General features: G+C 53.5%; 7 protein-coding genes across 7 annotated transcripts; 4 read left to right on the forward strand and 3 right to left on the reverse strand.

Moving 5' to 3' along the window:
• Positions 1-139: 139 nt before the first annotated feature.
• cefD1 (Isopenicillin N epimerase component 1) lies at positions 140-6,032 on the reverse strand (the record flags this gene model as incomplete). The annotated part of the gene is made up of 10 exons (XM_037329197.1): positions 140-383; positions 434-631; positions 686-1,299; positions 1,349-1,396; positions 1,451-1,512; positions 1,557-1,627; positions 1,673-2,178; positions 2,236-2,271; positions 4,840-5,378; positions 5,435-6,032. 10 exons carry the CDS (start codon positions 6,030-6,032, stop codon positions 140-142), a joined length of 2,916 nt encoding a protein of 971 aa, XP_037171457.1.
• Positions 6,033-9,334: 3,302 nt separating this feature from the next.
• spt3-0 (SAGA complex subunit spt3) lies at positions 9,335-10,494 on the forward strand (the record flags this gene model as incomplete). The annotated part of the gene is made up of 4 exons (XM_037329198.1): positions 9,335-9,367; positions 9,518-9,607; positions 9,655-10,437; positions 10,486-10,494. The coding sequence occupies 4 exons, from the start codon at positions 9,335-9,337 to the stop codon at positions 10,492-10,494; spliced, it is 915 nt and encodes a 304-aa protein (XP_037172049.1).
• Positions 10,495-11,623: 1,129 nt separating this feature from the next.
• Positions 11,624-12,484, forward strand: catD-0 (3-oxoadipate enol-lactonase 2; the record flags this gene model as incomplete). Its single annotated transcript, XM_037329199.1, has 1 exon — positions 11,624-12,484. One exon carries the CDS (start codon positions 11,624-11,626, stop codon positions 12,482-12,484), a length of 861 nt encoding a protein of 286 aa, XP_037171608.1.
• A 902-nt stretch (positions 12,485-13,386) lies between these two features.
• Positions 13,387-15,123, forward strand: CGCA056_v013958 (uncharacterized protein; the record flags this gene model as incomplete). The annotated part of the gene is made up of 1 exon (XM_037329200.1): positions 13,387-15,123. The coding sequence occupies one exon, from the start codon at positions 13,387-13,389 to the stop codon at positions 15,121-15,123; it is 1,737 nt and encodes a 578-aa protein (XP_037171612.1).
• A 1,758-nt stretch (positions 15,124-16,881) lies between these two features.
• Positions 16,882-18,651, forward strand: CGCA056_v013959 (uncharacterized protein; the record flags this gene model as incomplete). Its single annotated transcript, XM_037329201.1, has 1 exon — positions 16,882-18,651. One exon carries the CDS (start codon positions 16,882-16,884, stop codon positions 18,649-18,651), a length of 1,770 nt encoding a protein of 589 aa, XP_037171609.1.
• Positions 18,652-18,905: 254 nt separating this feature from the next.
• CGCA056_v013960 (uncharacterized protein) lies at positions 18,906-19,301 on the reverse strand (the record flags this gene model as incomplete). The annotated part of the gene is made up of 1 exon (XM_037329202.1): positions 18,906-19,301. The coding sequence occupies one exon, from the start codon at positions 19,299-19,301 to the stop codon at positions 18,906-18,908; it is 396 nt and encodes a 131-aa protein (XP_037171968.1).
• Positions 19,302-21,093: 1,792 nt separating this feature from the next.
• xlnD-2 (3-hydroxybenzoate 6-hydroxylase 1) lies at positions 21,094-22,567 on the reverse strand (the record flags this gene model as incomplete). Its single annotated transcript, XM_037329203.1, has 7 exons — positions 21,094-21,098; positions 21,148-21,375; positions 21,432-21,541; positions 21,594-21,672; positions 21,723-21,784; positions 21,834-22,114; positions 22,166-22,567. 7 exons carry the CDS (start codon positions 22,565-22,567, stop codon positions 21,094-21,096), a joined length of 1,167 nt encoding a protein of 388 aa, XP_037171969.1.
• Positions 22,568-22,871: the final 304 nt, after the last annotated feature.

The raw sequence follows: 22,871 nt of genomic DNA on the forward strand, positions 1-22,871 counted from the left end.
AAGATGGTCGCTAGCGGCCGAGGCGGTATCACTGCATCAGTCGTAGGAAGATCCTAAGACTTCACACGTGCTCATTGAAGGAACCAAAGTCAAATGTCCAGTAGAATAAGTATCTGTGAGGAATCAGAACTTCGCCCATCTACAACTTCGCTCGGCCCTGCCCAAGGTTGTCCCAGTCGTCCTGCGTAAATGCAACGTAGGTGTTCCCCTTGCCGTGCTTCTCAATCCATAGAAGCTGATCACCACCCTCAATTTTGCTCGGGTCAACGCCTTGGTTCTTCAATGGCACCTTGTTCTGCTTGTTGTTGTGGCTGGCTTGGCTTGCATTCAACAGCCTAACGAAAATGGGCACGGCATATCGTGGCAATCGGGATCGGGAGTACCTACAAGTCTTAGAGTTAAAGAAGCAAGGGTCTTGGGATGAGATACGCACTTCAGGAAGTCAGCGAAGTCGAAGGACGCCTTCTTGTCTGGAGCAATATCGAGAGCTGCTGCGCCAGCTTTTCCGTCGTGGCCAGGGAGGGAAACGCCGTAAACAACTGCCTCGTTCACACCGGGGTATTCTCCGAGAACTTCCGACACTTCAGCTGTAGACACGTTCTCACCCTTCCACCTGTAGGTGTCCCCGAGTCTTTTCAAGTCATGTCAGGTTATGTCCATCGACTGCATCAGGAAAGGAACTCACCGATCCAAGAAGAACCATCTGCCATCAGCATCCCGTCTCAGAGAATCACCAGTGCGGTAGAAGATGTCTCCCTTCTTCAAGACATCCCTCACATACTTCTTGTCCGTTGCATCGGGATTATTGAAATAACCTGGAAACGCCCTCTCACCTGGGTGTTCTACCAATATTTCTCCGCCAGTCTCATAAGACATCCGGACCGCCAGCCCTGTTTTAGGATCTCTTTGAACTTCACCAGTCTCCGTATCAATGGCGACAGGAACATACATGTTCCTGTACTTGAGTCGAAGTAGCAAGCCGTGGTGGCCAACAGCGTTGGCAAAGAAATCTCCTCGTGAAAGGTTGCGCAGCCCCAAGGCACCCTCAGTACTGTTGTAGAACTCGCAAACGGTGTCAACACCGAACCGTTCTTGGAATCGCCTCCAGACATCTGGACGGCAACCGTTCCCGAAGACGGCATGAATATTGTGTTCTTTATCCCGCGGAGAAGGCGGCGCGGCGAGGAGGTATCGTAGCGTTTCGCCGACGTAGACGAACCAGGTGGCGTTCGAGTCGCGAATGTCGTCCCAGAAGGTCGAGACACTGAACTTCGGAGCCATGCAGACCGTGGATCCCGACTAAATCGTCATCAGAAAGAGCTTTACAAAGGATGAGAGAGATCCTCACAAGTATCTGTGAAATCATCGTGATGCCGCCGGTCCCGTGATAGTATGGCTGTTGGCGATGGTCAGAAGTATTCCGAAACAAGAACCGTAAACTGGAGCATACCATGCAAATATAGCATCGTTCGCTGTTACCGGCAGTCGGATGGAATCCCAAATCGTTCTGACCTAATTAGCTTCTGAACAGCAAGCAAAGCCGGTCTCATTAGTACTTGCCTGTAGTGACAAGCTTGCCGCGGCGGCCGCCGGGAACAGCACAGCCTTAGGCAGACCAGTAGTTCCGCTGCATCTGTCAGTCAACATCACCGAGGATCCTCGCAGTATTTACCTGGTATAGAAAAGAGCCATCGCGTCACCTGGCATCATTCCCTTCCTCAGGTTGTCGTGCGGCCGTACCGGATCCATTTGATAGACCCTCGGCTTCTCTTCGGCCAAGTTGATAAGCTTGATCCCCTTCATGTCGAGCTCGGTATTCACGTCTTGGTACTTCGCCGCGACCTCCTCTGATCCATCCACCAGCACAAGCTTCGCCGTACTGATTTCGATGCAGCCGAGAAGAGCCTTGCCGGTGAGGTTGTAGTTGATCATGGCCGGTGCGGCACCGATTGCGAGTAGTCCTACCCAGGCGAAGGCGAAGTCGGGAGAGTTCTGCATGAAGAAGGCGACGAATTGTCCGGGCTTGACGCCATAAAAGAGGAATAATTGAGCATATTGGTTGACACGATCGTAGGTGGTCTTCCACGAGACGCTTCCATTTCTCGTCCAGATGGCCTCATCATAGGGATGCTTTTGGACTGCTTGTTCGAAGATGTAGTAGGGTGATACGCGGTCGGTCTTGACTGGTATTATCGTAAGGCCACTGCTTGTCTGCGAAGTAGACTTGCAACTTACCTGCGTTTTCAATTGCGCTGACGACTGTTCGGCGGCCTCGGAGTGAATTAATATCCTTCGAGAGGTGGTATTTCGCGTCAAGATACAAAGATGAGGCCACGCCTCCAGCTACCGCGGCTGCCGCTGCTGTTCCGGTGTTAAAATATTGCTTCGTGGTAAAACCCGAGGTCGTGATTGACCGAACGCGACGGAAGGATTTCACCACCAAATTGGAGGCTGGTGATGGCGGGGAATCTCACCGAGCGCCATATCTTCAGATGGAGTCTGAATGCTCTATCTAACAAGATTGTCTGTCTATTTGGAAACTCGGAATCGTACACCGGTGAACGCCAAAACGCGTGGTGTATGGTGTCTGGGGGTTTACAAAGTTGAAGGCGAGAAGATGGAGGGGATCTTTCGGAACGAGGTAGATATTCGTGACGTCGAGCCGAACGGTAAAAAGTGTCCTCGACTGCTGCCCAGGGCCGACTCTTGGAGCTGGATCCCTGTGAAACGTGGGGGACGGAGAGATCAAAAACCCCGCCAGCTTGCCGTGGAGCTCGCAAGAGTCGCGAGTATCATTGGGCAGTCAGTGGAAAACAACCGGGTTCGCCGTGTTTGGGATCCCCAATGTTAGCGATTATTTGCCGTGCTCCATGTCCCCAAGCTCCCAAGCTCCAACACCGGAAAAGACGACCGGCAAATGGCCTCCTCGCGAAGACGAAGCGAGAATGTAACACAACGGCGGTTTGTGTCCACCGACTCACCCACCTTGGCCCACACCAGCCCCCGGCCTCGACTAGCGGGAAGCAGCCAATGTTGGAGTAAAGCGCGGGGGTGCAGCGCCGAGGCATGATTGGCCTGGGGCCAAGTAACTTTCTTCTCTGCGAACTTGCTCCGTTCGTTGCCGAGGGTAGAAGAGGTCCGGCACCCTGCCTTTGCGCGCATTCGCGAGACGGGAAGTGGCGGAAGATCAGTTAGTCTCGTGTTTTGGGTGCTTTGATTGGGGGGAGGCTGGTCTCGTCCGACGTCTGAGCTTTCAGGGATTCAGCTTCTGGAACGTCGCGAGAACGAAGCAGTCGGACGTGGGAGGGCCGAATGTCCGGACACAGCTCTTAGATTACTATTTCGACCATTCCGTAGGCACTATTTTGATTCCGAAGATTCTCGGCGTCAACCTCCGCTACCCGGCGTCTGCGTTCCGAACGCGGCCCCACTTTGCCGTCAGCACCTCAATTCAGCACTCCCAACGTGGACGGTCTGGACCAGCCAGTAAGGCTCGGAAGCATTATTTAGGAAAGCGTGGCATATTATTTCAACATTATTTGTACGAGTGGAAGCGTTGAAGATGTGACATTACATGAGATGGGCAGGAAAGCAGCGCCTAACGCCAGCGCAAATTCAATTCCAACCAAGAAAGTCGACGGTATGCTCAGACCCAGCCATATTGATTTCCACAAACACCTTCAATTTCAACGGCATCAACGCCATGGACCAGCTCACTTTCCAACGGATTGTACCTGTCAGACAGTGTTTTAATGCGCGGAAATGATACGCGCAATAGCTTTGATATCTGTGCCATCACTTGAGTCGTAACTGTTAGCTGGATCTTACCCAGGGCTGCAGATAAATCTCACCTTGAGTAAATAAAATTACAATGGCAAAAATTGAGCCAGCAATCAAGAAGGTTGCCAGAGGTTCAACAATAGTCGGGTGTCTCTGTATCTCCTTCGCCAGAGTGCGTCTCGGCGCTTGCGGCGCTCGATCCGGAAACGCCGGCTGCTGCAGTTGTACGTTCTTGCCCTTTCTGTCTCGCCTATGTTCGTCTCCACGTGTGACTTGAATCGAATCGTCTCTATTCTGAAACTGGCTGTGTTCATTCTGTTCCAACCTGACCACATTCGGATCGCTCAGGGGCGAATTGCCGTAAATATCGTTAGCATTCCCAGCCAGCAACGTCGCGAGATCATGAAAGCGTTGAATTATTGCGCCGTCGGGGTCACTCTCATCGATTCTGTGCAAAGTGACACCCCACATTAATAATACTGCTTCTTTATAAGCTTCTAAATCGCCGCCTTCATCTTCGTCCATGAATAGCATTTGCCATCTGTGTAGGTCGAGGTCGAAGTCGTCTTTGTAGTCGGCATGATGGAGCTTTCCAAGAGTTTCTAACATTGCCCGAGACAAGCATAGAAATGCAATTGTGCCATAAACATTCGTTGGACGCTCCCCTTTGCATAACTTTCGCATGGTCTTCATGCCAGCAGTCCAGGTGTCAACATGACGAGGTAATATGTTTGACAACTCTGACAACTTGGTAGACGATTTTGACGAAGCTCTTAGCATATTAAAGTGCTGCCAAAGAAACTTCTTTCGAAGACATTGCACATTGGGGGGCACCAGGCTTGATTGTGGACAGCTTTCCCATCTGCGACCACTTTGCTGCATTTGCGAGACTAGCTCCATGAGCCGTTTGATGTGTTTTCGTTTTCCTTGGGTTCTCAGGTGTTGTATAGCGGTTAAAACTTGTCCGCTCCGATGCTGGAGTAACAAGCGGGCGACGGCATCGTGCCCGTTGCTCATAGCAGCACTGAGTGCGGACCCTCGATTATCAAGGCCACTGACATCCACGTTCGTCATCAGCAAAATGTTGACAACTTCAAAGTTCCCTGAAACTGCACTCTCGATCAGCGCGCTGAGAAGGTCAGAAGCTGGGGCCTTCAGCAGAAGATCCACGCCCGCCCCATGATCCAATAAGACCTGCATCGCCGCTGAGCTACCAGACTTCGCTGCTAGCACTAGCGCTTGGTTCATATCTTTTTTGTGGGTGTCTGGCTGAGATTTGGAGCTCTCATTATAAGAGTCGGCAATCTTTCCCGAGTGTCGATTCAGCAGGAAGCGAAGTGCTTCGTGATTTCCTTTTACTGCCAACTCGCATAGTAGTGACCCATGCTGGCTAGTAGCATTGACAAGGGCTCCACGCTCCAAAAGAAGTCTTACCACTCCCAGATGCTTGTTGGCTGCTGCTATAAAAATTGGCGGCAATCCACGTGAATCAGGCTTGTTGACGTCTGCGCCGCGGTCGAGCACCGCGCGGACAACAGCAATGTCTCCGAATTCAGATGCAATACAAATGGGCGAGCATCGGGAGCTACTATCAAATACTGCATCGCATTGTGTTAGCAAGATCTCGACCCATTTTGCGGGTGATACGGCATACCGTCCTCGTCTGTACGGAGGTCAAGAAGAGTCTGCACGAGGCCAATGTCTTCGTTCATAGCCGCGTTCATAATCCAATCGTTCACACTAAAGGTGCCCTCTTCTAATTTCTTGGCCAATGCGGGGCTTATATCTGCACTTCCTGCGGCAAGCGACAGGTGTCTCTGCTTCTTCGCCTTCGATACTTCGAAACTCTCATTCTCCTCCAAAAGACGAGAATCAAGTTCGAAGGCTTCGCATGTAGGAAACCTGTCCCGTGTCAAAGAATTCGCATTGAAATGACCGATAGAAACTTGGTATTCCAGATCCAAGTCAGCTCTGTGCTGTTCATCGGCGCTCGCAGGCAATAGCAGACACTCAGAATGGAGCTCGTATCTTTGGGATATTTCTCGACCGTCTAATTCGGAATAACGATGTAGACCTTTAGCCTGAACAGATTGGTCGTGAGTACTCCTGGGTTGAACTTCGTGGATTTGGGCTTTGAGAACCCGATTGACATAGTCGTCTTCGTCGCATTGTCCAGCCGTGCTCCAGTTATCATCCAAGAATCTCGCTCGTCCAGACCATCCGGCCATGATCGCACTGTCCAGTCTGTTCATTTTGGCCTCGAGTTGGAATAATGTATTGGGTTGGCGGCGATTCTTCCACTGAGCTCGCAGCTTTTTCCAAGGATTGAAACCACCGAACCAGCCAGATCGTGAAGCCTCATTTGACTGAGGACTTGACTCTTCATTGATTGAATCAGTTGAACACTGCTCCATCTTCGATTGGAAAATTTCTTGGGTATAGTGGCGACTCTCTGTTGCCGCAAGCTCTTGAGCAGGTGAATTGTCCAAAATCCCGTTGAGAAGAAGACCGAGTTCTACACAGCGCGACTGATCTCCTGGTCGGGACAGGCCAATAAGCTCATTGGCGTAGAGGCGACTCAAATTCTTGGCCAGGTCGTGTTTGCATCTCAGTAGAGTTCCAATATCGATACTTCTGTCATTTGATCTTGCATGACGATTCGGCAAGAGACATGTTTTCTGGACTTCGGTCTAGAGTTCGTTACTGAAGAACTTTACCCCCGTCTCATCTCCAGTCGTATGCACAAGAAATGAATATGAGTAGGGAAAGTGTATCGTATTGCACATGCACATCATCGTGCAAGGCTTTCGAGTGGTGACGTCAATGTAGGAGCCATAACCCAGATAATCGCCCTCATACTCCGGCTCCCTGTCGATTTTCAGTACGAACATTTTCTATGTGAACTTCTTTTGGACTTCTGCTTACATGTAATCGCCCTTTACCAGACGGAATAACTTTTCCCCAAAGCGGTAAGGGCATCCATCATCATAAGACGTGATGGAAACTAGTATGCGTCAGTCGCAAACCCTCATCTGACATTGGAAGATGCTCCCTTACTTGGTTCGGAGATGTGAAAGGCCTCCTTTTCCCACGACGGCTCACTCGCAGAGAGTTTCTCCACCCGAGACGAGGTGTCTTCAGTGTTACTGGTGTCAGATGCGGACGCAAGTTCTCCCTGAGAATGGACATCTGTCTCCGCGAGCATATGCATTGGCTCAAAAGAGGAACTTGATTCAAATGTCGAACTGGAGCCAACCTCGGCATCTTCAACCTCTTCCATTTCGTCAAAACCTCTATCATCAGAAAGTTCTTGATGATTTTGAGCGTCATACGCCATCATCTCGTCATCCCCTGCTACGCTTGTGTAAGGGGCTGGCCCCTAGGCTTGTTCAACGTAGAGGTGCCGTTGATTGACTATTCTAAGCTGAAGAGGAGAAGGACTTTACAAGAGTGGGCGCCTAGCTACGGAGATACGTGGTCGGGCTAGGCGGTGTGCCACGGTAGAATAGTGGATCCGGCGGAGCCGGATCTCGGTAACTGCCCCGGCAAAGCCGGAGATCTCGGCCGGGCTCTAGCCCGTGACAGCTTGCATCTTCGATCGATGGTCCAACGTTGTCACATCGCGTGACTGGGGTTCTTTCTGCTCTTCCCTTGACAATACGGACAGCATCGCGTCTCATCAGACTGCAAGACTTCATGGTCTTCATCTTTTCGCGATAATTGCTTTTTCTGTGCTTGCTGTTGTTTTTCGTAAAGCCCCAGCGCTTTAAACGAGTTTTGCACATTCTAACGCTAAAACAATGATTAGAGCCAATTCTTTGGGTAACAGCCTACTCTGCAAAAATCTCTCGCTGATCAGTCCATTAAAACCAACTTACTTGGTGTGGAAATCATTCCCTTTCGACAGCGTGTCCACGACACCCTCGAGTGTGAGATCTACATCAAGATACAGGTACTTGATGATTTTCTTCATTGACTCCCAGTCTGTTTCGGGATACGAGCGAGGAGATTGACGAGTCAAAGTCTCCGTCGATGTGAACCCTCTAAATGTTGTGTCCTCATTGCTTCCGGTCTGCCCAGGGTTTACGGATTTCAATCTGCCACTCAGCCGTTTAACAACTCTGGATAGCGAACTCGCCGATGGGCTGCGATCGATATTATTGTTGTGAGACATGATGCCAGGGATAGATTCCAAGACCAACAGGTCTCTTGAACGCACATGAAGCGATTCAGATGTTCAAATGCAATGATAGCAAAAGACACGTCGAACAAGGCTCAACCAAACAGAGTAAGCTAAGTCCTGAGATTCCTCTCTGGCCTTCTCCATCTGAAGTTATGCGTCGTCAAACACAATTTGTATGGCTATCATATTGCTACAACCAAGTCTCAAGGCATCCATCGAACCATCAATCTGCAAACAATCCGCTCCGCTCCTGCCGCCTTACATGGGTGCAAAAGACTCTACTGCCTCGAATTCATTCGGGAACGAAAGACTCTGCATACAGCCAATCAAACAGTGTTGTAGAAGTCATATTGTGGGACAGGGGTAGGAAAAGACCGCGCAGGCCAGCCAATTGCAATCAAGCAGTCTTGCGACGAGGCGGGCTGACAACCCTCATTCGGCGCCAAAGGACGCCTTTCGATCGAATCTCATGTGTCATTGAATGACTTGAGAAAACCCGGCAGATCTTTGCATGAACAGCCAAGTCTGGGTTCTCAGGTGATGCACCTGCGGCAAGCGATGAGTTTCACTGCCTGCATTTGTCCAGCAACAGCTATCACAATATCGATCTAGCTGGCCTGAATCTTCTGACACATACGTATGAATCTGACCGTCGTCATGCATGGGATCTTGGCACTCGTCAACTGCGGTAGCCAATGCTCTTCCAGGCGCCTTGCTGTTTTGATTCCCAGGCTCCTCGACACGTTCGCTCTGGTCATTGCATGGCCGGTGATGGGCGATGGTCATACAAAGTATCCACACCCGTGAAAATTTATATGCGTATAGTATGTCTTCCTAAAACTTCTTAGAGGTCCCTGACTTACCGCCGTCGAAAGACTCCATAGCCCTGAAATGAGGGCGGAACGTATGTACACTGTGACAGCCATGTGAAGTGGAGATGGAAGTTGAAGAAAACCAATCATTGATTAGACCCTTTGGGTAAGGGCTGTTCCCCCAGCTGGGCCGAGCTTCTGCCGCTGTATTTTATCGAAGTAGGCCTGTCCCCGCGCCCTTGGGTCGCCGAATTTCCTCTTCAACTCCCCCCATTCCTCTACAGCACCAAGCACCCTCAGCTCGTACAGTGCAAATGGGCCCCCTCGCACTCATACGCAGTAAAGCACCAGTATAAAATGCCCAACATGCATTTTATAATACCAGGAGCAGTCATGATGATCCTGAAATACTGCAGATGATTTTTGTTTGAGGACAATTGTAATGCAGTCAATATTACATCCATTCCTTGTGAAGATCTACCCAGCCCTCCCATATTGCTATATGTTCTAGCTGTTTGTCTTGAACCTCTCGAACTTCGATGTCCTCTAGGCTATTATGATGGAGGCCAAATTCAAGCAAGAAATCCAGCAAGTAAGTTCATCGATAACTTCAGTCATGTTGCATTTCCCCTTTCATGCTTGTCCATTGATGGTTTCTCGTCACTGTTTCGTCCCTCTTTCTCACAGAGCCACCTGCTTGGTCACCTTTCATCGTGCCTCAACTTATCTGGCTCATCTCTAGATGATGTACATCGCCGGAGAAACCCAAGATGTGTCAATCCAAACCATCAAGCTCATTGAAGATATCATCCTCGATCAAGTCGTCCACACAGTACAGCTCATCCACCCGTCCCCTATCCACATCTAACGGCTTCACAGCTGAAGACCGCAAATGACCTCGCCAGCCGCCGCGGCTCCCGCGTGTTCTCCAACAACGACCTCATCTTCCAGTTCCGCCACGACACCGCCCGCGTAGAACGCCTGCGCACCTTTCTCACCTGGAAAGCCATCCGCAAGACTGTCAAAGACTCGGACGAGAAGGAGGGCTTCGTCGATGAAGCAGATATGGAAGAAGCCGCGCCTACTGACGAGACCCCCGCAGCCAAAGGCAAGTTCCCCACCGTCTCCCTTCCGTGGGATGTGTCTTCGTTTTTCTCCGAGCAGGTCGTAGAGGCGCCGGAGGACATCACCGACGTTACCAGCAGCGAGGCCGCGCTGGAGAAGCTGCGCAAGAACGACGAGCGGACAAGGGACATGACTGTGGCCGAGTACGCCACTTGGTCCGAATACCGCCACGCCTCGCTCACATACCGCAAGGCAAAGCGCTTCAGGGAGTGGTGCGGGCTAGGTGTCATTGCGGAGAACAAGCCTAATGACGATGTCATGGATATCCTGGGCTTTTTGACTTCAGAGATGGTACAGAGTCTGACCGCGGAGGCTTTGAAGGTGCAGGCCCAGGAGCTGGCGTATCTTGATGACCAAGTCGGTGCCGAGAGGGTGCAGAAGCGGCAAGGGGGCTTGTTTTCGGAACCTGAAGGGGCGAGGAAGCCGGTCGACTCGAGACATGTGAGGATGGCTTTTCAGAAGTTGCAAGGACGGCCGAAAAATAGTCGAGCATTGTTGAATGGGACAAGACTTGCGTGGACATCTGGACTGAAGCTGGTAGGTGCGGACTTCCAGAAATAGGCTGAGGGCCTGCTAACATGACAGCAGCTTTGATGGGGTTGGGTCTTTGCGTTGCCATCAATCTACAAGAACATACGATTGTTCAAGGTTCTCATAACGCAATCCCACATTCTCGCTCCTCTACAACGACTCTCCTTAGACCAACCTACACGTGTAGCATCCATGCCCATGACAAGTGGCGTTTTCAACACCAACCTCACGCCAACCATGTTTTAATTACCCCATTTTTCAACATGATATCGCTGTTTTAATGTAGCCTATCAATTCGTTGGCCATCGCACGTCGGACAAGACTCACCGTCCACCATGCCAAACGTTTGAGGTTATTAGATAGTTATCGACACGCATGACGCGACTCTCTTATGCGGACGACGGAAGTTCTCCGCAAGTTCTCAGCAAATCTAGTAGGATCACTCTGACCATGTTAAAGGAAAAGCGAAACAGTGCTTGAGCAAAAAGACGATCTACGTCAGATAGATAGGCCATGCAAAAATGCAAAAGAGAACGTCAAGGACAGGATTCGAACCTGCGCGACCGAAGCCACTGCCTTAGCTGACATCAGAGAACTGATAGCAGGGCAGCCCATTAACCACTCTGGCACCTTGACCAATCGAGTTCGATAGATAGTGGGGAGCAAGATGTGTATATGAAGGCCGTGCGTCTGTACCCCACCTTCCCGTCCTGGAAGCTCCCTCTCACGTCATGTTTGCGCCGCAGTCTTTTGCCTAAGACAAGACTTGGGAATTGTATCCGAAGACGATGCAGTAATTGCATTACCTTCCTGAAGTACTGTTTGATTTGATTCACTGGTAGGCGTTCGCTTATACCAAGGAGTCCCATCCAGGAAGCTGTGTGACTGCTGCAGGGACAGGAGCTCCTCCCCCACCACGTTCGGAAGTTCCTAAGCTCCTGCCATCGCCAATTACCGGAGCTTGACCCCGCGACGTCACATGACGAATGACGTGAAGGTCTTAAAGGCCATTGAAGCTGCAACTTCTTCCCATTCATCAACTACAACCGTCTGAAACCTCGTGAAATTTACCGCCTTTCATCGTTTCGACCCTTTGTCCGCTCATTGGTACTTAAGAGTCCCCAAAACCAGTTGAAGGAATCCAACTTGACCACCCGGAAGCCGGCATCCGATAAACGAAGAACACATCACGATGGTCACCACGCAGCAAGTCAACCTTCCCGACGGGCGAATTCTCTCGTACCACCTTTCCAGCCAAGGCGACGAGCCCCTCGTGCTGCTGGCGAACTCGCTGTCTGCGCCATTCCGGGTCTGGGACCACGTCGCCAAGTTCCTCGCAGAGAACGGCTTCCGCACGCTTCGCTTTGACCAGCCAGGCCACGGCCAGTCGTCAGCTCCCAAGAACCTCGACACGACATTTGAGTCAATTGCCGATGATGTCTACCACCTGCTGCAGTCTCTCAAGATTCAGAAGGTTTTTGCGTGGATTGGAGTCTCAATGGGCGCCGCGACCAGCTTCTACTTTGTGAACAAGTACCCCGGCATCGTGCACAAGGTGGCCATCTGCGACACCATCGCCGCATCTCCCAAGAACGCCGGTGTGGATGATCTGTTCGCGCCGCGGGCTCAGCAGGCGCGGGAGGCCGGCAACATGCAGGAACAGGTTGAGGGCACGATAGACCGGTGGTTCGGCCAGGAATGGGTCAAGGCGAACCCCGACGAGGCGGACCGGGTGCGCGGCATCATGAACCAGACCAGCGTGGACGGGTTCGCGACGTGCTGTCACGCGCTGCGGAGCGACAGCTTCGACATCCGGCCGCTGTTTGGCAAGGTCGGAGCCGGTGTTGATGAGGCGCTGCTGGTTGTCGGCGACAAGGACGCCAACCTGCCCGAGGCCATGAAGGAGATGCGGCGGAAGGTGGAGGAGGGATTCAGGGCGGCGGGCAAGGACAACAAGATTGAGCTTAAGGTGATCAAGAACGCGGGTCACGTCCCCTTCGTTGATGGTTATGACCAGTTCAAGGAGATTATTCTCGAATACCTCAAGGCTTAGTCGAGACTAGCGAGTGTATGTATCATGACTATCATGACTATGGGGACATCTGGAGGTTGGAGGTCGCGACGGACTGCAATCAGCTTCCTGTTCCCAGCCTCTGGGGGCTTCGGTGAGATGGTTAGCACAATTAGCACAAAGTACAAAGACAAAGAAGCACAACTCGCGTGTCGGTGAAACAGCCAATGACACGATCCCGGTACTCAGACTTGGCCAATGCTCCTCACCGAGACTCGCCGGAGCTCCGCTTTAGGCTTAGCTTCGGCTGGGAGCACCCACTCACGTCCACCGCCAGCCTCTTTTTTCCGTGGATTTTCCCCCGTCCCCAGCCCAGCCGCCGCTGCTGGTTCCCCGTCAATTCACAGTCACTGCTGGTGCCGGTGCTGGCTGCTTGTGCTGATCGCCCATTTCATTTGCTCCCACAGCAACCGCCCGACAACCATCACCGTCCCCATCGGCCATCCACCTTTCCCACCACCACACACACCACGCACCACACGCACCATACACAACGCACAGCACCACCACCACCACCACCACCACCCGTGCGGACAAAGGCTCAAGCATGCGATAGAACATCTTTGACCTCGTTTCCCCCTTTCCCCGGCCACCCTCATCCTTTATATCGATCGCTGCATCCGGCTCTCCTCATCTCCATCCAGACTGCATCAGCATTTACCGCCGGTCGCCTCTATTATTTTCTCTCCGCCCTGGTTCCATCGCTGACGTGGTGTTGCGCTCAACGCGACATTTCTCCGCCCCCGCCCGCGTCAACATTCGAATCGACATTCGGAAAGGAGAGTCGCAGCTTTCAATCAATCTCAACCATACATTTCGATACATTCCTACCCCTTCGACGCAGGTCTACCGCTCATTCGTCGCTTGCTGCGTCACGATCCAAGATGGCTGCGTCCGACGCTGGTGCCCAGCTGCCCAACGGCACCCCGACCGACACTAGGTCCGTTGCCGACGAGCCCACGACGCCTCAAGACAACGATGTCCTCGCTGTGAATTCATCCCAAGTTACCCTCCCGTCGACTGAAGTCCCCGCCTCTCCCATGGACCCAAATCAATCCTTCAAGACCGAAGTCAACGACGACCGAATGAGCTCCGCCGCCGTCATCCCGTCTTCTTTGACACCGCCTCCCTCCTCCCAGGTCGTCGCACATGCCGGCAACGGAGTTCTGCAAGCTACCTACGGCGGTTCCCAGCGCTCTGCCCTCTTCTCCCCGCCTGCTACCGGCTTCAACACGACCGTCCGCCGAGACGGCGGTCTTGGATCAGAATATGTTCCCCCGGCCCCGAAGCAGGTCCTCGATGCTACCGCCGATGAACTACGAGCCATGATGCAGACCTGCATCGCCGAACATGCCAAGTTGAAGATGGAGGCGGCCCATCACAAGCTACAATATAACCTACTTAGCCTCCAAGCTGACGAAGATGCGAAGCGGGCTGCCGTCGAGCACGAGATGACCCGCCGAGAGATCGAGGCCCTTAGGACGGCCGAGTACTCGCGACAGGCCGTACGCGAGCTCAGCGCCGCTTCGGAATCGGCACAGATGAAGTACCTGCAGATGAAGATGTGGTACGAGGAGTCCATCGACGAGAACGAGGCCCTTTCCCGACGAGTGAAGATGGCGAAGAAGGTCATCTCCCAGAAGGAGGAGGAGATTGTGAGCTTGACGGAGGAGCGAGACATGATGCTCAACCGCATTCGGGAAAACCGGGAGCATTTTCACATGCTGTGCAGCCCAGGTGGCATCTTCCACGGTGCCATGACGCCCAGACAGCAGCCGCAGCACCAGACGTCCGTCTCAACTCCGCAGCAGGCTCACCGCGCTACCCCCAAGCAGACCCCGCGATCTGCGCACCGCGATGCACGGGTCGATCGGGACCATGGCCCCGAGCCTATTGCGGCTCTGCTGCAGGCACTCAGCCAGGACAACAACAGCGCGCCGTCGACACCTACTACAACGGTCAGACCCGCGCCCCGCATGCCTCCCAAGCACACCCGAAACGCCCAGTCACTATCATCTCTACCTACGACGCCGCTTTCCCGCCCTCAGCGGCACGAACAGTCTGGTCTGCTGCCATCGGTCAACCTCGTGCCCCAGAGCGAGCCGCGGCACAGCTACAGCAGGGCTCAAATCGTTCCTGGCACGCCGCCGCCGGCTGTGCGCGAGCCTACCCGCAAGAGCCGCGAGAGCACCATCTCAGCAGATGACAACGAGGAGCTCGCTCGCCAGGCGTTAGAGTCAGTCGCAAACTTGTCACAGGCGTCACGAAATGCGTCACGCAGCTTCCGCAAGCCTCTCCCGACGGGCGAGGACGATGAGGATGTCTCAGAGAGCCAAGCTAGCCAGGCCGCCTCTGAGATGCTCCGTCGCGATCCTCGGGAGAGCTTCGAGGTGGCGTCTTCGGTAGGCTCGCGCGATGGCACCCCGGCGCCGGCGGAGAAGAGCGCAAGACTTCAGGCGAAGCTGTTCCCCGGCATCACCAAGGGTCACACGACAGCAGACAAGCGCAAGTTCAGTGGGGGTGCGCCCCACGCGCAAGAGACGCTGAAGCGGATGCGCATGAGCGGCGGCTCTGTGGAGGATCCCAAGGTCGGACTCGGGATTCAGTACAGTTACAGCTAAGGGCTGACGGCGGTTCGTGTCCTTGGGGCCGGCGGCGTTCTGTCAACTGTGTGTCTGACGTCTGCCCGTCACCGTCGCGGCGGCGGGCAGGCGAGGGCGCGGGCGCGGGCGCGGATGGTTCATCCGGTGGCTGGGAGCAGAAAAAAGCCGCTGAAGCGATGGGGCCCGCCCCCATTTGGAGCGACACTGGAAGCGGTGTGTGGGGATAGCACGGCGGCTGCGGCGTTGGACTGCAATTGCAGGGAACAACTGACGTGGCAATCTGCACATGTTATGGATACGGAAAGAGAAAAATTGCATTCCAAAATGATACCACTGGGGCACTGGCTTTGGCGTTTGAGACATGTACGACACGGAAGATGGGAATCAACATGAGCTTCAGAATAGACAACAGCAAACAACATCAGACAAGTACTCGTTCTCTTCCATTTCCATGACGAAGCGATGTGAAGGGCACGGCTTGCCTCGAACCCCTCCTCTCTGCATCTGCAAAGTGAAAATGGACTTTATTCAGAACGATCCATAGCGGGACGCCCGAGAGGGAAAAGGCTCACTCACGACCAGGGTCACGCTCACGCGAGACGCAAAAAAAGTGAGTGACAGAGAGAGAGAGATCCAGCCCAGGCCCAGCTGAAGACCCAACACCAAGCCAGACCAACAATGTTCGCCGCCGCCGGTGCTGCTGCTGCACTGCAACTCGAACTTTGAAGAATCCACACACACACGAACAGCCAGATAACAGACCAGACCAGACCAATCCATCCATCGGCGCTTCCCCTCGTGGCAGTTCGCGCCATCGTCGTGCGCAGGAACTAACCCGTTTTCTCCCTCTTGTCTCTCGCTTCCCCTCCCTTGGGCTGGCATGCGGCCCTGCCCCTCTGCCCCAAAGGTCCAGGGCCCATGGTTCGTTCGCCAGACATAAGACCCTGGCCGGGGGATACTTCGTCCCCTCCTTTCGATGTGCTGCGTGCTGTATGTATCCAGCGAGCGCCCCGTCCGTGCCTTTTTCTTCGCCTCTTGTCGCTGCTACAGTCTGCTTATTCGTACTGCTGCTCGTGACTGCTGCTGCTGCTGATGCCGCTGCTGCTATTGTGTGGTTGCAAAGTGCCCTTCACCGAAGTTTAACTTGACCGCCGATCGGAAACACGCGCTTCCTTCCTGCAGGTCCCGCGACGGACTACTACGATATACTTCGCAACGCTGCGCGCACAAAGGTCGCAGTTTCGTCCCAATTATTTTGGAATTTCCTTCGTTCCGTCTTTTTGGAGGGAGGTTTTGGCCAAAGATCTCTCCTTCGGCTTGAAGCGCAGATCTTTGCCTTCCAGTCTCTCTCCATCATTCGGATTTATCTGTCAAGTCAGTGCGAAGCAGCAAGGGGTGTGTGCACGCAAAGCCGAGTTTGCGGCCTTTTCACCTTAATCCGCCGCCCCCTTGACCCTCTCTCACCGCTTCGCGAAGAGGAGTCCCAGGACCCTTGCACAACCTCACCACTCACCCCGCGCTGCTCTTGCGCCTGCTCTCCTCATCCCGTCCCGGCCCAGAGATTCAGGAGGTGTAGCGACGAAAGGACGACGACTTTAAACCCATTCTCCATCCCTCATCCCAACCTGCATCCTTACTTTTCACACTTAGCGGGACTTTTTTGCATCTTTTCTTTTGTCTCTTCTTAACGAACCAATTACTTCCACGACGACTTTTAACGATTACACGACATAACGCAGTGCGACCAACACAACACAGCAGCCAACGCACATCATCATGAGGGATCACCCACGCAGCCCCCGCCAGGGATCCCCCGCTCCTCAGTTCCCCCCGCGCAGCCTCTCCGACGAGCTGGGCGACTTCATGTCCTCGACGGACGACGATGAGGAGAGGGACTACGACGATAGTGAGGAGGAAGAGGAGGATGACGACCAGAGGACCCTGGCGACACCCATGTCGTCGCGCAAGTCGTCGCAGGACAGCTTCTTCGACGAAGACGACGAGGTGCCCGAGGAATTCCCGCCGCTGCTGAAGCCCTTTCCCGCTAGCACGAGCACGCGCAAGTTTGCCAGGATTGACTACGCGCGCGGGGCGGGGCATCACGCGTACGCCAGCGACGACGAGGCGGAGTGCGCCACCAGCAGCAGCCGGCCCGGGACGGCGCGGTCGGTGGTGGTGCCGCCGCCGTTCCGGCGCAGCTCGACGTGTCCGGTGCTGACGCCCGACTTCCTGCAGGGCGCGGCGGACGACGTGGTGAAGCTGATGCCGGAGCAGGCGGACTTTATGAAGAAGATGGTGGAGGGGTGGCGGGAGATCCAGCGGCGGTCGAGCGTGAGCGTGCTGAACGCGGCGCCGAGCCCGCTGTCGGTGGTGTCGCCGGGGATGAAGAGGCCGAACACGGCGCCGAGCCCGTTTCACCCGCCGCCGCAGATGAACTTTTCGTCGTCGTTTCCGAGGGTGCCGGAGCGGTTGGAGGAGGAGCTGGGGAGGTTGGAGGAGGAGCCTGGGAGCGCGACGGAGAGCGAGACGGAGGGCGGGTTGGAGGAGAGGATGGAGAGGGTGGAGGGGGCGATTGACGAGTTGAGGGTGATGGCGAAGGAGAGCGCTGAGAAGGCGATTGTTGGCGGGGAGGGGAACACTGAGAGATTTAGGGTTGTGGAGAGGTGTATTGATACCATTGGGAGGGTTTATGAGAAGAAGGAGAGGGGGAGGAGGAGGAGGAAATTAGGCGCAAAGTGTGTTGGCGCGCTTGTGAGGATCTGTGAGATGTTTGCGAGTGAGGGAGCCGATGGGGGCTCGTACCGATTTGAGTCCAGAATTTTGGATGAGATTACCGAGGACACGGAAAGCGACGTGGAGGATTACGCGGACGACGAAGCTGAAGACGACTTTATTGAGAGGTTTCCGGATTTCATCGACGGAAGCTTCTTTGGAGATGGGCCAACTGTTGTTGGTGACATGACACTCCCACCACCAAGTCCAACGAAGGACCCTCTGGATGACCGACGGCATGCTGCACTAGTTGAGCAAGCTAGGAACGAGCTCGAGACTCTGTTTGCTGAGGCGGCAGAGGCGGAGACACCGTTTGAGGAGAGGCATTCGAGGGTGGTGTACGCCGTGGAAGCATACCTGGCGAAACTGTCCGAGATGGAGGCGGCGCATGACCGGGATTTCAAATGGCATGCCGAGCTGAAGGCCTTCCACGTTGCGATGGGGTCGAGGAATATTATCGGGTCAGAACCGGGAACGGCCATGGCGCTCGTCGCAAGTCTGAGTCTCTGTTTTATACCTATTGCGACGGTGTTATGGTACGTCACGGAACCGACAACATCATGGATGCTGTGGAGGATGTTGATACCTATCGGCTGTTATTTCTTGCTCCTTGCCGGGTTCTATATCGATCAGAAAGAGGCCAGGGAAGCACTTTACGAAGAACATTTGCCTTTAGAGGCTAGGGAAATGAGGAGGCGGCATAAACGGGAGAAGGAACTGTTACACGCTGCGCATGAAAGAGCTGTGCAAAGAGTCTATTCCCCTGAGGGGTAGTGCTCGGGGTAGCTGTACGACTACTTGAAAGACTATTCTGTCCAGTACCTGTCTCGCCCGTCCGTGTTGCGTCCCGTTTACTTGTTGTCGTCTGGCACCTTTTTAACGCCCGGCGCCACAAACACATTCAGATCGATTCCTTGGGTATGTCCAACGCGGTTGCAACCATGTCCACAAACCCCGTGAGCAGCGTGCGCTGTACTAACACTGTGCGCATTACCCTGAGGCCTAGTAAGCAGACTGCCTGTCTCTCTCTACCTGTGGAATCTTGCCTTGATGTTACCTCTTCGCGTGAGACCCGTGAAAAGCCGGTGTGGAATGACAACAATGACGGAAATAATCGCAGCGGCTACCACCACGGGGCCGAGAACGATAAAGGCGAAGAGCATCCAAAGGTCCATCGCTCTGAGGTGGGTGCTGTGACAAGAGTCGTGCTTGCCACATAGTTCGTCATTCTTGATGCGGGTGTTGTTTCGGAGGCGAACGTACGCGCACCAGAGTAAGATTGGAATGATGAAGAAGATGACGGAGAATCCCAGGAACGACAGCCAGAACTCGAGGGCGGTGTCGCCGACAATTAGGGGATGCGTTCCGAATGCCGTCCCGTTAGCACCCCATGGAGACTGGTGGTAGTTGTCTGGGCTCGCCATGTTGGGGAATGGTCGACGATGCGTGATCGAGTGCTCCGGCCAAGGTGCGATGGCGTGTGGAGAAGCGATTACGGCTGCACGATACGGCAAACGGTCCGAGATGATAGAGAATGATTTGATAGACAATATGTGATATGCGGTTGTGGTTGGGCCGATATTGAAGCAATCGTTCAAGAGAAGTGGACGGTGTACAATCGAAAGGCTGGACGTTGGAGCGTCGGAGACTCGGAGTCGGAAGGTCTGCCAAGGAAACACCTTCTACATCATGGCAAGGACGCGCTTTTTCTTTAGGTCAGTTTCAGGAAGAAGGAACCTGCCGTGGGGTAAGGTAGGTAGGTACTTCCGCTCGTCACATCGTCATACAAGAACGTCCGAGGGAACATTCGATGTGCAGGCGCGTTGCCTCCACGGCAGCTGCCGCAATCTCTACCTCATGGAAGGTGCAGTCGACATCAAAGACATTACTGAGTCCACGAAAAAGCTGATGTAATGAGACGGCCGTTCGAGAGGGGACAGAAGTGCCGAAACGGGGACCGCGTCCTCGGGAATGACTCCGGCGATCGCCGGCAAGCGAGTGGGGCCGGACCGGGCGATGAGGCCGAAGATGACGAGGTGCACTCCGGGATTATACAATACGGCACAACCTTCCAACCGCCCGTTGGCAAAAGTTGATCTATGACTCACAAGCGTTGATGGTGCCCATAGGTGCCTGAAATCGACACACCGCCATCGTCCCGTTGGATGCCCGCACCCTTGACTTCTGCAATAGATGCTGGCGCCTACGGTACCGAATCTACACTCAGGTTGGAACAACGTTGGGAACGGAAAACGCCCCAATGAATAAAGCCCAAGCGAGATTGCTTCACTGCATTCGTGCTAGAGGTTTTTGACTTGCAGGGTTGCCGGTTCAGAATCACCAACAGAACCAACAGCCAAGGCCACGGCTGCCTAACCAACACGAGGTCCACCTCGGTTAAGACATCGTGCCTCTAAGTTAAAAGCATCAACACTACCTGTCCGCCAACATCCAGCAGACTCTTTGCATTATCCTCTGCAATGTATCGCATCTCAAATCTGTTCCGCACCCCCCTCAGAACACTCAGTATTGGATTGTCTATACCCTTGGCCAGAGGTGCAATGGGTTCCGGAATGTCCACAGACGCCTCAATGATGTTGCCCAACTCTGCAGCTTATCCTGCCGTCGGCTCCATGGAGCTTTCACCAGACATGCATGCCCTCTACATCCGAGCCATGGAAGACCCTTCCGCCCTCAGTTTCAACGAGAAACGCCAGGTCATGGGCCGCGCACCAATCAAAGACGAAGACAACGAAGAGTCCGTCAAGCTTTTCGTCCGAAGCATCCAGAAACTCGTCCAAAAAGCCCACGACGCACCCTACGAGCTCACGCTGGAGGAATGCGAATTCATCGAGGAAACGATGAAAACGCCGCCCCGCAATGCATTCGACAGATTGACGCCTGAGCATGAGAAACTGGAGGAAGACGCCCGGGGCAATAGGCCAGCGACTGAGGGATATTAATCTTTGGGGACGGGTTTAGCTTACAGCTTAATACTTGAATGACTTTATTCCATATTAGAGAACTTCTAGTCGAAATTATCCACTTAAGTGAACCACCTGGTAGTTAACCTAAGCTATAGTGAAGATCTATTAACAGCGCCGGAGCCAAATCCATCTGGGAGTTTGAAGCCAGGATAAGTCCTTCTCATGTGCTGACAGGAATCCTCAATGATGTCGTAATCAAAGTGGAAGTCATAGAATTCCTCGGGTTTTGCTAAGCTAATGTGTTAGAACTTAACTTCGAAGGCTGATACACGGGTCTACTCACTCGGGATTCTCTCAACCGGCTGAACAAATTCCGAAGCAGCCTCTCTGATCTTCTCGGCCTCATCCTGCGCTGCATTGCTGAAGATAGTGACAGCACTAGCCCTGTTCCTCCTGATACTTTCAAACATCTCCAACCTTTCTGGGACATCTATTGACGAAGACATATTGGACAGACAGATGCCGAGAGCTACACCGTCTTCTATCGCTTGTGCGCCTCCCTGTCCTTGGTCTTTGCATGGTCAGTGATGAAGCGGTAATCCTTTGTTCAGCGAGATCAAGTCTTACGTGGGAGCATCGGGTGAGCAGCGTCTCCGATGAGAATCATTCTCCCCTTTCGCCACGTTGGGATGGGAGCTCTGTAGAGCAACGGCCATTGCTTGACCTCGGTTGCCTTGCTGTTACAAGTCAGGTACACAAGTCTCCAGAACTAGTATAACATCAACGAACTTCAGGAGAGCAATCACACTCGGGTGAAAGTTGGAAAACGTCTCAAGCAGATGCGACTTGTCAACAGGGCTGTGCCAGTCTACTAAACGTCAGTGAGGTAATCATTACTTTGGTCCCAGCAAAATGCACCTTCTTTGGTCGAGGCCCCAACTTCGTTGTGGAAGATACCAATACAATTGAGCACATGGCCGCTATAAAATGGTTAGCAATGAACCCGACCGAACTCGTGAGTGCACAAACTCTCGACAAGGATATGTAACTATCCGCTTCCCATCTCCTAGGAACATCCTGACGCTCCCACTTGCGTCATCGAATAGCCGGGCCGTCTCTTGATCGCCGAGAACTTCCTCCATGGGAAGCAGAAAACGGTAACAGAAATTGTCTTGCCCAGCTGGGTATGCCGGATTTGGGGAACCTAGAACAGCCTCGACGCCGGCGCTGTGAATGCCGTCTGCCACCACGACGAGGTCTGAAGTGATGGTCGAGCCGTCGCTGAGAGTAATTGAAGCGTTCTCGGGATCCTAGATAGTAAGCATGGAAGGTGCATCGTCAGGCCGTGTCGCAATACTCACGTAGCTCGTAACCTCACTCCTCAGTTTGATAGTCAACGGAGAACCGCCATCAGCCGCTGTAGCTATGCGCTCCAACTCTTGATGCAAGTCGACACGGTGCGCAAAGTACCATGGGGATCCGTACTTATCCGCAACGACCCCGAGCTCGAGTGAATGAATCAAGTCCAGAGTATCCCCTCTCAATCTCTTGCTGCCCCTTGCCGGCACGAACCTCGCTCGTACGGGATCCATGCCGAGCGCTACCAGAGGGCGCGAGGCATTAGTCTGAACGTTGATTGCCGCGCCAATCTCATTGTTCAACGCCGACTTCTCGTATATGGTGACGTGGTGCCCTGCGCGGCGGAGCGAGATTGCGGCAGTCAGGCCGGCGATGCCGCCGCCGACGATTTTCACGTCTAGCATGTCAACTGGCTGGAGGTACTGTTTCGTCTAAAGAGTTTGCCGATATATAGATCTCTATATATAGGATAGCATCGAATGTTGTGAATGGCAATTGTTGGTGGGGTTGAAGTGACAGAGAGAGGGGTAGAACAGACTGATTCTCAGAGGAAGGCCCCTCAACTTTATCCCAAGTTTCCAACGTCTGCATGTGCATCTAATGTTTTGCTTCTTTAGACACTAAGATGCCGCTAAAGACATGCGTCGAGGCCGAGCGCTGGCTTTTGCCGGAGTTGCAGCTTACTAGACCAGCCACGTGCATCTGCAT

The sequence above is a fragment of the Colletotrichum aenigma genome (genome assembly GCF_013390185.1).
Source record: "Colletotrichum aenigma strain Cg56 chromosome Unknown KSG_Cg56_contig10, whole genome shotgun sequence".
NCBI classification, from domain to species: domain Eukaryota; kingdom Fungi; phylum Ascomycota; class Sordariomycetes; order Glomerellales; family Glomerellaceae; genus Colletotrichum; species Colletotrichum aenigma.